This window comes from Alligator sinensis, unplaced genomic scaffold, assembly GCF_000455745.1.
Source record: "Alligator sinensis unplaced genomic scaffold, ASM45574v1 scaffold844_1, whole genome shotgun sequence".
Taxonomy (NCBI): Eukaryota; Metazoa; Chordata; order Crocodylia; family Alligatoridae; genus Alligator; species Alligator sinensis.
In genome coordinates, this window is record NW_005842715.1 from 121041 (window position 1) to 133953 (window position 12913).

Genomic DNA, 12913 nt, shown 5'->3' on the forward strand with positions numbered 1-12913 from the left:
AGCCGCTCTAACAAAAGCACCCGGAGTGTCTTGTGTATCAGTGTCCCTGTGCTTCAAAATGGCTGTGGGGGCGCTTTATCTAAAGATCATTGAACGAGCTTTAGTTAAAGCACCCCTGCTGCCATTTTGAAGAGTGGGGACGCTGGTACATGAGAGACAGAGGCTGGCTGGAGCACGGTAATGACTCAGCTCCAGCAGACTCAACTAATCAAGCCTGCTTCAATGTGCTGTAACCACAGTGCACTAGAGCAGCCTCCCAGCTCATGCACAAGCATCCATTCTGCATGAGAATCCTGAGGGTATATTATGACGGCAAATACTAATGCCTTGGTTTCCCACTCCGAGCTGAGGGATACCTTAAGGTTTCCTAAGCTAGTGATATGCTGTATTCTGAGTTTCAAAGTACTGCTACAGTGCAGGCAGGACAATAGTTTTCCATAGACCATTGTTATCTATACCAGCACAGCCAAGGACAAAGATTGAGGCTGGAAAATGCAGGGTGTTTTAGCTTTCTTCCAAAGTTGTTCGATTTTTCTGTTTTCTTTGCACCAAAGCACTGTCATGATGCATGGCTACCAGTCAGAGTAGAACGAAGTGGGTTTTTTTTCTGCCCTGTCCTTTAAAACTTACGTTACTGCTTTCAGATGTATTTAACATATGGTTATACTGGTGCAATTTAGGAATGGTGTGTCCACTGTTACTGTAGTTTTGTTGGTGGGTCGAATTAATGGAATAGCTCTGTACTGAGGTGTGAATATAGGTTGAGCTGCCACAAATGAAACCCACAACCTGGTGACAAATCTGGTCGGTGCAAAAAGGTACATATATTTCTTGTGTCAACTCCTTGCTCTTGGCCTTCATCGCAACATGGAGGCTTTAAACACATGAACATTTTTCACTGGCTGGGACCCAAACATTTAGTTTTCTAAATTATTTTTTTTTGCCAAATGTAATGAAGTTTACTTGAAAAGCTGATGCTTTGGAACATGTGAAATGTATTTCATTACTGTGCAGCTGCTCTTGGAAAGGATTAGTGCGCTGCTAGAGTATGACTCTGTTTGTCATGAAGGAGCTGTTGCCCTTTTCCAGCTTGGTTCTTCTACATTAAACCTTTTTCTTCACAATACCAACTTTCTTTGTTTTTTAAAGATTCTTTTCTCCTGCTTTTGAATCTGGAGCAGTACTGTAGCAGGGGGTGAGCAGGGCAACCACCCTGGGTGCTGAAGTGAAGGGGCACCAACAGGCATTCCCGAGCTGGGGCAGGGCACAGAATGGAGCTGTGAGTGGCTTGTTTGGGGGCGCAGGGGCAGTGGGAGGGCGACTACCACTGCTGAGTGCACTCCTGGACAAGTTTGGGGGGGGGGTGCATGCCCCCTGGATCTGTGTGCAGGGTGTGTGCTGTTGCAGGCTTGCCTTGGGCACCAAACTTCCTTGCTATGGTACTGATCTGGAGTCACTTTAGTAGTCTCTGTATTAATAGCGTTACCTTATTGTTTAGCTGACATGGCTTATAGAGGGGCCTAATATTTCTATATTCCTATTCTAGATTCTGCACAGTCTGTGTAAGAAAAATAGAAACTATTACTACTAATATTGATGACCTAATTAAGCTCCCATTGACTCTTTACGAATGTTAATGTTAAACCCACAGACCTCTTAAAATGGATTATACCGGTCTAATTATCTTTTTCAGCTCTAGGACTTTTCCTTTCATTTTGCAAGTGAATGTCAGCATTAAGAGCAACTAAAATTGCATGAGAGTATCTTGGCAAGGTATCACCTTCTGTGAAGGCCTAAGTTTGTTCACATTTTTCCTCCACAAAGACATTGCATGCTAAACATGGTTCCCTTTGTCAGTATATTTTCTAAATTAACCTTAATAAACAGCATTAAAAATGTGCCTGGTCTTTTTCTCAAACTTGAAACACCCAAATAAGTGCAACTGAAGGCCAGTGTTGGTTAGATTTGTGACAGCAGAATTCTATTGGACTTTGTTTCTTTCCCTCACAAAGGCTCTGTGCAAATATTGAGAGAAGATTTTTTTTTTAAAGGTTAAGTATTTCATCTTACAACTATTTTTTCTGAGTCAAAGCTTCTAAATCAGCATTTTCTCTGCTCTTCAAGCATTTGTTCTAACTTTCCTTCCTAAATCAAGCATGTTAAAATTTCAGAATTGTCAGTAGGAATAGCATGTTAACCTGAACCAACCCAAGTGCTAGTTTATGATGAGGGAGGCTTCTATTTCCATGCTTGAATATTAAGGGGAAAAGAAGAGACATGAACATAAGTAGTTGTTTTAATGTCTAATCTGCTCACTACTAGGGCAGCCACAGCCACTTTCTTCCTAGTTTGTAGAGAGATAGTGGGTGAATGCCCTGTGGTACCTGCTTTGGCTCATTCATGACTACTTTAGCCACTGCAGAGAGCAGGGTGTGGCTGTTTCTGGACATGAGGATCAGGAATTTAATTTCTAACATGAAAAAGTCCCTTAAAACTATATAAGTGGCACGTGCTGCTGTAGTGGTATTGATTTCACCCTGTCCGTCTGGTCCCAAATTAGCTTTTCTATGGTGTTCTTTCAATTGATTTCTGGAGAACGAGCTTAGGTTTTTTTTATAGACCCCCCTGTATTTTATCCTTGTTGTGCCTTAAAGGATTTTTATACTGGGGCTCCTAACAGAGGCCTTTAATCCACTGATTTATGGAGAGGGATTAACATTGAGTCTCTTCTATGCACTGGCTCCTTCACTCAGCATAAAGGGGCCCTAAATCCTGCAGTTGCAGCTTCAAATGAATTTCCCTGCTGCTGGCAGGCACTGTGGAAAACGTACCCCTCTGAGAAATGCTTCACGAACCTCAGTAAAAAGGGTGTTTGGGGGCATTTATGATTATGCAGCCTGTATGGCTTTAGTTAGGTTTTCAGGGCTGTCCAAATGAGGGGATGGGGGTTTGTGTTGGAGGTGGGATCTGACATCTCAGGTGTAGAAAGATATGAAGGTATCTACAAGTTCTGTGCTTTAGTTACGCCTCATACCTATGCAAACCTGAGACAGGTCTGTTGCTTCATTCTTGTATGAGTACATTTGACAGTAACAGCTTAGTTGTACATTTCTACTGGGCTGTGGCCTAAAACCATTATCCCATGGTTCATAGATCTGTTTCAGCTGGGTTGAAGAGTCCTTGTAGTTTTGAGTACAATCAGATCTCAGTCACTTAGCAGCAAGGGAATGCTTCTCGCAGAATCTTTTCGGGACAGGTAAGAAAAGGAAATTCTGTATGGACTCTGACATTAAATGTTGTCTTAGGGCAGTTACCCTGGTTCCAGACCCACCAGGGAGATCACTCTTGGAACCTCTGTCTGGTTCTTAAAGCTCCCCCAGCGACCCCTTGTGGCAGATGCTGTATTTCCTGATGATGGGCAAATTTATCAAAAGGAACCTGTGGCAAGAAGGCCCCTGTATTATACTTTCCATTTAGGCAGTTAACCCCATTACTAACATAGCATTGTTTTGGGAGGCACACATTCAAAAAGATAATCTTGCATCTTACAATGGAGGCAAGCTAGTAAGAAAAAATCAATTGTACTTTAGCACAATGAATGACAGGTAATTTCTAATTTTAGCTCAAATTGTCCTTTCTTTGGATCTACCCAAATTGATTTGCTTTAACAGAAGGATTGAAGCAAAAATGTTGATACAACTGCTTTAAGGCAAAAGCACTCTGGTGTATATCCAGAGGCTGTGGGGGCCTGGAACAAGGGAAAAAGCACCCCTGCCTTGAAATTTCAGTAGGTGAACTTCCCTTTTATATCCCTGCAGAACAGCTTAACATTTGTCCTTTATTGATGCTGTTTTGCATGCATGGGGAATAATAACCTTTGTAACTTGCATTTTGTGTCTTTGAATTTACTGTGTTGTAGATGGTGCTGGTATGCAAGCTCACTGCAAATCTGGACATAGAACTTGGCTGCTTGTCAGCATGTAAATAGGAAGATTGAATATGGTCACTCTGACCCTGTAGCAGTAGAGATAATGCAGTTAAACAAACTGGCCAGTTAGATGAAGGCACATAACAATATGGAAAGGTGTTTGGTAGACTGTGAATCCACTTAGGAGAGATGCACATGAGATTGCCTTGGAATAAGTAACTTCAGAACAATGATCACTCCTGGAAAGAGGAGTAAAGCACAAATACGGGTTCCAGATTTACTTTTGAGGCAAAAGACTGTATGATGTGGATGCAGCTCTTTTTGTTTTGAAACATTTTATTTTGCAGGGTATGTTGTTCACACTGACAAAATGCCTAACTCATCCTGACAAATAATGCATCCACAACAGAGAGAGAGAGAATAATATTCAAATATCCAGATTTGTTTTCATAGGAGAAATAATCCCCAGGTTTTCAGTACAGTAAGCTCGTGATTTTTTTTTTTCTTTCTTTGGAGCATAATTATACAATCTGTAATTTAGAAAAGTAGGATGGAATTATTTGGGCTCAAACAGTGGGAACCTCTAGCAGGTTTTCTTCTGATCTCCTTATTGTAATTAATTTGATGTCTTGATCACTCCAAAATTTTTCTTTCATAAAAACTCCTAGAAGTTTTCGTTACGTCCACTTAGATTTTTGACCTTGATAGTATTTATACAATCAAATGTGAAATCAGATGATAGAAGCAATGCTGGAGCTATAAAGACACAAATTCTTAAGAAATCTTCAGTTGCATATAGAAATAAAGAATTTTTATTGCATCTAAAAAAATCAGTTGGGGTCCTATTGTGTACAGCATTATAGATCATAAAAGTTAAACATTTCTTTGGCAGTAAAAAGAATTTTGTTGTCTGAATTCCTTGTTTCTGTGTTGCTGAAAGCTCAAGCTCTTTCATTCTGGAAACGTCTCATTCCCCTAGTGGTGGTAATTTACCTCATTCAGGTATATAGAGCTCCATATCTTCTCAGGGGATACTTAATGCTGCATCAGAATTTGACCAATGTATTGCTTAAAAGTATGCTAATGAGAGGCTAATCAATCTCCCAAATACATGATCTGCACTGGTCCAAGCTGTAAGTAGCTTTCAGTCAGCTTTCAGACCTGGGGCTGTGCAGTAGTAAAATGTCACCATCAGGCCAGTCCCACATATTAAAAACTAGGTACTAGTACATACTTGAAAACTGGGTAAATTGCCTAGCCAATCAAATAAATAAGAATGGCTGCCATTACCCCATACGCTACAAGCAGTCACAACAGAACAGAAAGGGATTCAAGTTATGAACCAGTAGCGGTGATACTATTTGGTGACCCTCCAGGGCCTGAAGTCTTTTGAGCCTTAGTAGCACTTTCCAGGATCCTCCTCTTCCATTCCTCATAGTCTTGTTTTGGGTCAGTTTCACATTTCTGCCGCTTACATGGGGTGTCCACTTCATCTTCAGCTTCTAGGAAGAGAGAAAACTCTTTCTATTGTGCATAGTATAGTGTCTAGAAAGAGGAATACATATCCTCATCTCTATGGACTGTGCATGCATGCATGCATATGCATGTTTTATACCCTGAAACATGAAGGCTAACACCTTGGGTTTCCTAGGGTGTTTTTTTTTTTTTTTTTTAAACTCAACCTGTAGTTTACATGCCACCTGCTTCCTTTTTTGAGTGGAAAAGGCTATACCAGTCACATTAGGTCTGCTCAATAACTAAACATTCTGGTGTTTCTGCCGGGCACTCTTAGCACTTCCAACATTTGGTCACAGGTAGAGGGGAGTGGATTGTTGGGCATAAAAACTTAGGACCCATGTAGGATATCTGAAGGCACTAAGTAACAGCAGATAAACAGAACTGGCTCTGTAGATCTGATGGTTTCACAGTTAAGACAGAACTTACCTTGTTCCTTCTCGATACACTGAAGCAAGGTCTTTGGGCTTTTAGTTGGTGAAGGTGTCAATGGACTGCAGTCTTCTTTTAAAGAAAAAAAAAGTGTATTTTATTTTTCGACAGTGACTGAGGCACTAAAGAATCTAGCAATGCGAGAGTTCCTGTTTTAATTCTGTACTCAAACACTTCTCTCCACCCTTCCCAATAGCTCACCCTTGTTCCTTTCCCTCCCCCTTAAACCACTTATTTCTATTAGTTGCATCCACAAAACATACCGAGTGATGTCCATGTAAATGAGAACAGTGCCTCATCTGGCCTCCAATGGAAGTGGCAAACAGCAGAGGAGGGTTTTTGTAGAACAAATTTTAGCAGACCCCTAACTGTACTAGCCATGGACTGCTAGCCATGGATAGGGAAGGGATCTAAACAAGTGAGCACAGGGTTTTGGATTAGCTGAGGGGGTGGCTGCGCACATTTGCAGGAGAAGGTCGGGGCCTGGATGTTTTTACCTCTGGATGGAAAGAAAGTTCCAGTGCCTGATATTATGGGAAGTAGAGGTGGTTATGTTTTTTACATTGCTAGGATGCATGGACACGGGGATCAAAGATGGTTGAGATAGTATGGGGGGGAAAGGGAGAATGGTGGCAGTCAAAGATTGCATAGTTTGGAGTGGGGGAAGAGACACGGTGAGAGAGAATTCAGTTCTTGGTCACGCTAGAGTTTAAGCCAGTGATTCTCAGCCAGGGTGATACGAGATCCTTTGAGGGGTGCTGCAACACCTAGCCCATGTGAGAGGAGACGCATGCTGGCTCCTGCAGATGCCCCTGCCGCTTGCCTCTGAACCAGTGACCACTCTTATTCCCTTCTGCTTCCTGCAGGGACACTTGCCTCCTTCAGGGGTCCAAAAACCTATCCTTTCAAAAATCCTGCCAAGCAGCCCCTGCCATCCTAGGCACTATGCATCACCTGCTGCCATACTCTCAGGGCTGCCCTGTCCACTCTGCTACATAGTAAGATCCCTTTAAAGGTGCTGCAGGGTGCAAGAAGGTAGGCACTATAAGAAATAGTGTTCTTTAAATGGGGCACCACTGAATTCAGACAATTATCGGGGTGATGCCTTGCATCTTCAAAGGCTGAGGACCACTGGTTTAAAAAGATGCGATATCCTGGAAGTGCGAAACCAGCACTGGTGAGAGGTTAAACTGAGGAACGAACAGGTTCGTTGGCAGAAAGAGCACCTGAAATCATGTGCGCGTACACAGTCGCCCAAGGAAAAGGGGAGGAGGGAGACACCAACGTGGTATCTGAGAGAACCTGTATGTTGCCTACTACCATGGAGCACTTACTGCTGATCTGCTGACTTAGCTTCTCCAGCTGGCTGCACAACCGGTCAAATAGCGCCTTCTTCACCCCAGATGTAGCCACCAGTTTTTTCTTATCCACTTTCAGTTTCAAGCATCTACAGGAGAAAGCCAATTTATCTTCTGAAGGAATCAGAATTCAATCAAGTGTAACTCAAGCCGATCATGACAGGAAGTCATGGTGCTGCCCGGAATCCCTGAGTTCTAATCTAAGCTCTGCTGAGTGACTTGCATTATGAGTTTGTGCAGGTCATTTCCAGCTTGTTCCCCTCTCTGTAAGTACTGGGTGCGCCTGCCTTACAGGGAAGCTGGGATGACTGCATGATCCTGACAACACTAGAATTTACGACAAGAAGCAAAAAATTCCATGTTCAGTTGGAATTGCAGAGGGAAAGAAAACATCCAAGCTGTAATTTGGCCCAGAAATCTGATGAATAATTCTACTCCTGCACAAGTCAAATGGGACTCTTGTACTCGCAGCTGAGCGTTTCTTACCACAGCAGGTGAACAGGGCCTTTCAATCTTATGGTGGTTCGTAAGGTGACTATCGGGCACAAATCTTTCTGACAGGGGAGCTTGTCATGAGCAGTGAAAGTTCTACAAGGGTTTGGTTTCTTCAGTGTCTGCTGGACGCTAATTTTCAACCCTCCCTTCAGATGGCTTGGTGCCCCAAAGACTAGACTGCCTTTTAGGTGAGAAGGCTGAAGGGAAGGGACACCATTTGGAGCTTGTCAGTTTTGAGCTTTCAGCAACAGCTTTTTGTTGGTGCTCACAACGCATCACCCTGTCATCTCCTCTTGAAGCAGTATCTCACTACAGCTCCAAGGATGACTTTACTGCATGCCAAGCTTGAAGTGCTGCACCCCCAATATCATATCTAGGTTTGGGGGACAGAGACACTGTATAATGCAGAGGCGGCCAACTGGTGGCTTGGGTGCCACAAATATCATGACCAGCCTCCATAAGTGGCATGCAGCAAACTGGGGAGAGAAAAGGCAGCACCATGGCAGATAGGGTACAGATCAAAAAGCTGAGCAGCAGATTGGGGATAGGGAAAGTGATCAGAAGAAGTAGAGTCCTGCAGACTGCTTACAGTCCCTACTGCAAACCTGGTAGGATGGGTGGGAAAGGCGCTCTCACTTTCACGTTGTGGAACTTGTGTTTCCTCTTAAAAACCCAAAGAAATTCCATGCGACAGAAGTGAGAAAACAGAAGTGCTAGCTATAACTCTCTCTGCTCCCTTTCGTGAAGGCCTTATGGTCGCTGTTAACTACATGATTGCCCAACGTTTTGCACAGAGCTACGTTTGTGCTAGTGCTATCAGCTCCTGTACTGGATCCCTGGGGTCTGTCCTGTCCAGTATCCCTGTCTCAGCAGTGGCTTCTGCTGGAGAATGCAGCAGGAACTTGGCCATCCTTAAAAAGGGCTGGGGTTTAGGCAGGTGGGTGACACAAAGGGCAGATAACTTCCCCAGCCCTAAGCACATTAAGTTCCATTATGGCCTCTAATAGCTAGATCAGAGGGGCACTCAGGGTGGTGTGGGTATGCCTTGCCTGATGCACCTGGCAAAGGATGTCCTATGACTGGCACAAGTCACTAACAGATAACAAATATTAGTAGTCATCTATAATGCTTGTCACATATTAGTGGCAAGTCTTGGGAACAGCCACTGAGCTCCTATTCTTGTTGTCTGCCTAAAATTCCTTTTTTTTTCCCCTCCAACAACAAATGGTATCCAGGCCTAACACTTCACTACAAGGAAAAGACTGTTCTTTGGCTGTCCCAAGAGTAGAGCAACAGGATACAATTCACTACCCAGAAGGTTCAGAAGATTTAAGACATATGGAGGCTGGGCAGGCAATGATCCCACCAATGTAATTCAGCACTTATGCAGGCTTTCATTGATGCTTCCCAGGAGTACAAGGTGGAGTGAAATACAGGAATGTGACTTTTGTGTCCTTCCAGATCAACTGGTGGAAGGCCTGACCAGGCTAAACCCTAGGAATGGCAAACCAGTTATACCTACCTGCACGCAGTAAACAATGCCGCCGTTGTAAACAGGGGTTTTGATAAATCAAGAGCCATTTGCTGTGCTTCAGAGAGACTGGATTCATACCTAGAAAACAGCAACAGCATTTACTGCACAGCTAATTGGCTTCAAACAAAGCTGCTGAAATGAATTGGTTACATGCCACTTTGCAGTCAAGCAAAAGCCCAGTATTGAATTTGCTTAGCACTTTGTGTCTTACCTAGGCACAAACATCATTGTCTGCTCCTGACTGAGAACAAATGAGACACAGATGGGAAAGAAGGGGCTCACTACCCTCTTGAGTTGCTGCCACGGTGCAATTTATTTTAAATTGAGGAATTGGGCAAATGGGACAAATAGAATCAGTAGTCTTTTTTTCTGCTTGGCTCAGTCAATAGAACAAAGTACTTCATGCTTGTAAAGAACTGAAGGGACTTTTTGGGTTCATCTCAGTGCAGAGGGCCAGGTCTGTAGTTCTTAACTACTCACTCTCCACTGATGCCTTCACACAGGTCTTAGGTATGGCTGAGAGCTTTGTGTACCTCAGTACTGGGCTGTATTTCTTTCTTCATTATGCATCTACCCAGGGGCTATTTATTTCAATTTATATTTGTAGGAACTATTGTTTAAATACACTGGAAAAAGTCTCTAGGTATTCTGGTAGCCTCAATCTTAAAACAGGATGGATGCATGAACAGCTTTTAAATATGTTAAGCCACCTCTAAGTGATGACTATTCTTTATACAAAGAATAATGACATTTCAGCCACTGCTCGTGTTACTATACGGAAGAGATTTTTAACACATAAGACTTGTGACTGTAAAGTCTTCCTCCGCTTCCCTTTTTAAAAGAAGAGCAAGGTGCATTTTGGACACATTTCTCTAGCCATGCTGATGTCCTTCCTATTGTGCATGTCTTTTAGAACTGTCATGTTTATTGAGAAAGTGGTACAGGTAGGTTTAAATGCAGATGATCCATGGAAAGTAACATGGTGCTGCAAATAGGAAAACGGACTGGGAATCAAGAATTCTGCCTTTTATTCTCAGTTCCACATTAGCTCACTGCAATACCAAGCAAGCAGCGATCTAAGATTTTAGATGTGGGTCGCTAACGTAGGCCTACGTAAGTAACTTAATTTTCCAGTTTTGCTGGGCACTCCAAGCCTCTCTTAAGTCAAGTTGATGAGAGACACAGATGTTTCATATGATCAGGCCCTTAGCAGGTATAAAGGGCATTTTTAAGAACAAGCTCAAACTTATGGCCATAAAAAGATCTTTAAGTTCCCTACCTTTGTAATAACTTTGCTGCTGTGTTGATTGCCTCTGTGCAACAGAACTGGACAGCCAAGTCTCGGATTCCCAGACTGGAGTTCATGCCTAACAAACACTCAAAAGACTTCACGCAATTCTGGTAAGTTGTCGTGTTCAAACCGGAGAGTCTAACAAAGTAGCTCTTTGGAAGAAGAAAACCCACAAATTTCATGGATTAGTAGAATATTTCTTCAGTACTTTACCCAGAGAGCTGGAATAGGTAAGTTTAAAACCAGTCTCTCTTCTTAAAAGGAGTTTAACTGTTGTGTGTAGTGGCTGATATTGCAGTTTCATTGCGGAGACAAAATGATTAAATTGCTAAGAAATAACCCATTGCAGTGTCACCATGGCATAATTACCCGAATGTTGGGGCTTGCTTTTCCTAAATGTGAGGAAAGCAACATGGCCCTTCCCCCTGCAGATGCTTTAAGGCAGGGGTCAGCAACATTTTTGGGCAGAGTGCCAAAAAGATCCGCAACCTCGGCTTGTAAGGGGCAGATGGTAGAGGAGCCACGAGGGGCCCGATCCTTGTTGTGGTAGTGCAGCCCTGGCTCTTTCCCCGCTGTCTACCCCAAGGCATGTGTGCCTGTCATGGAGCCCTGGCTACTCGCAGCAGGTGGTGGGGAAGCTGCAAACAGCTGCACTGGTGTCGGCGGAAACCCAGACTGGCTTGTTGGTGGCAGCAGTTGCATGTATGCCTTGAGGCAGACAGCAAGGAAGGGGCCAGGGCTGCACCGCCACAACAAGGATTGGGCCCCTAGTGGCTCCCCCACTGTCTGCCCCAAAGTACGCAGGCCAAGCAAAACCCTTTGCATGCCGTGCTATGGCATGCATGCTGGAGGTTGCCTACACCTGCTTTAAGGGCTAAACAAGCTGACTTTGGAGCATTTGTTTAGGGAAGCAGTTTTCTGCCCTAGCAGTTCTAGACAGGCACCCACAAGCTCCCAGCACGGAGACAGACATAGAGTCATTGGCCTTTTGCATGTTTGCTTACAGTTAAGGAAAATGGTTTACTGTCCTTCAGTTACTCTCAGCCAGGGTCTGTAGACAATTTTTACTAGAATCAAATGTCAAATAAGTAAGAAGTAACAGCAGAGAAAGTGTCCATCTCAAAAGGAATGAAATGTTGGCTGCTTACAGGTGTGGAAATTAAAAAATCCCACCACTTTATTTTCAGCTGGGTATGCCCCTGCACTGAGTGCAGTGCATGCCCAGAAGAGGCACTGTGTTAGTTTGACCCGGCTCTCCTAACATCTGTATAGATTGTGTGCTTCAGCAGGGTTTTTTGGTGCTTTTATCTAATAGCTGATTGAATCAGCTATTAGATACAAGTGCTAAGAAGCCCCGCTGAAGTGCCTGATCTATACAGAGCTAGGTCAAACTAACACACTTCCTCCTCTGATAAAGTACCCCCCCACCCACATCTGTCAGTGCCCTATGACTTTAGTCTCCAATTCTGCATCAATGAAAACTGGAATAGTACTGGTCAGCAATCTGATATACAGGAAATGTTACTTATTAGACTTCCCTTGCTGAGCTCATAACGTATACTAAAGAGGATCCCATTTTTATTGGGGCTAGTAACAGAGAAATGAGAACGAGGGCACATAAGGCATCTTACTTTGTCTACTGGCTGCTTCATGAAACTAGCTGCTAGATCCAGGCACATCACCGCATGGCTTGTGGCTGTCATTTGAGTTAACAATCCTGTGCACTTCACCTGGGACAGTCGCAGATGCTCTTCAGCTTTTCTGGAAAGAACAGACACCACAAAAAATGTGTTAATGCCAATGGTGGATGTGTTTTATTTTTATCTGGAAGATGCAAACAAGCAAACCCAGGTTAGGCTCTTGTAGATGAAGATACAAAAGTTTAGACAAATAAGATGTCAGTGAAATGTCTGGAAGTACTGAGTGTTTTGGACTGTACCGCCTCACAGATGACCAAAGAGGGAGTCCACTCAGTCAAAAGTAATTTGAACACAATTCCTTCATCATGTCCCTTGGACTAGATACAGAAGGACTTGGAGACAGGCCTTAACTAATGCACACATTTATATTTAATCCACAAAATATTCATATAAAAGTTTTAAGCTGCCTACTGATAAGAGCTAAGCATCCACCAACCCAGCAGCACAATGTGTTTTACTAGCATTAAATAAGCAAATAGATGACCTTTAGCATAGAAAGAACAGGCTTAAGACTTGTCAATTCAACTGAAATAACTAAATCTTGTTTAATTAAAATCTTTAGTTATTTGGGGACATGTCCACATGTAAACTTTTATTTCAGGAGAGGAGGTTTCAAGGGGAGAGATTTATGACAACAGCAGCTTAGAGCAGACAAGGGAA

The 12913-nt window shown here is 43.2% G+C and overlaps 1 protein-coding gene across 1 annotated transcript in view; it reads right to left on the reverse strand.

The window, feature by feature from the left end:
• Positions 1-4722: 4722 nt before the first annotated feature.
• The window catches only part of ORC6 (origin recognition complex subunit 6), a 9108-nt gene continuing 917 nt past the window's right edge, over positions 4723-12913 (reverse strand). The window contains exons 2-7 of the mRNA XM_006034258.1: positions 12185-12314; positions 10542-10705; positions 9251-9340; positions 7210-7322; positions 5873-5947; positions 4723-5430 (exon numbers count right to left, since the gene is read on the reverse strand). Coding sequence (XP_006034320.1) covers positions 5264-5430; positions 5873-5947; positions 7210-7322; positions 9251-9340; positions 10542-10705; positions 12185-12314 — 739 coding nt within the window. The 3' untranslated portion in view covers positions 4723-5263. The remainder of the gene's footprint in view (positions 5431-5872; positions 5948-7209; positions 7323-9250; positions 9341-10541; positions 10706-12184; positions 12315-12913) is intronic.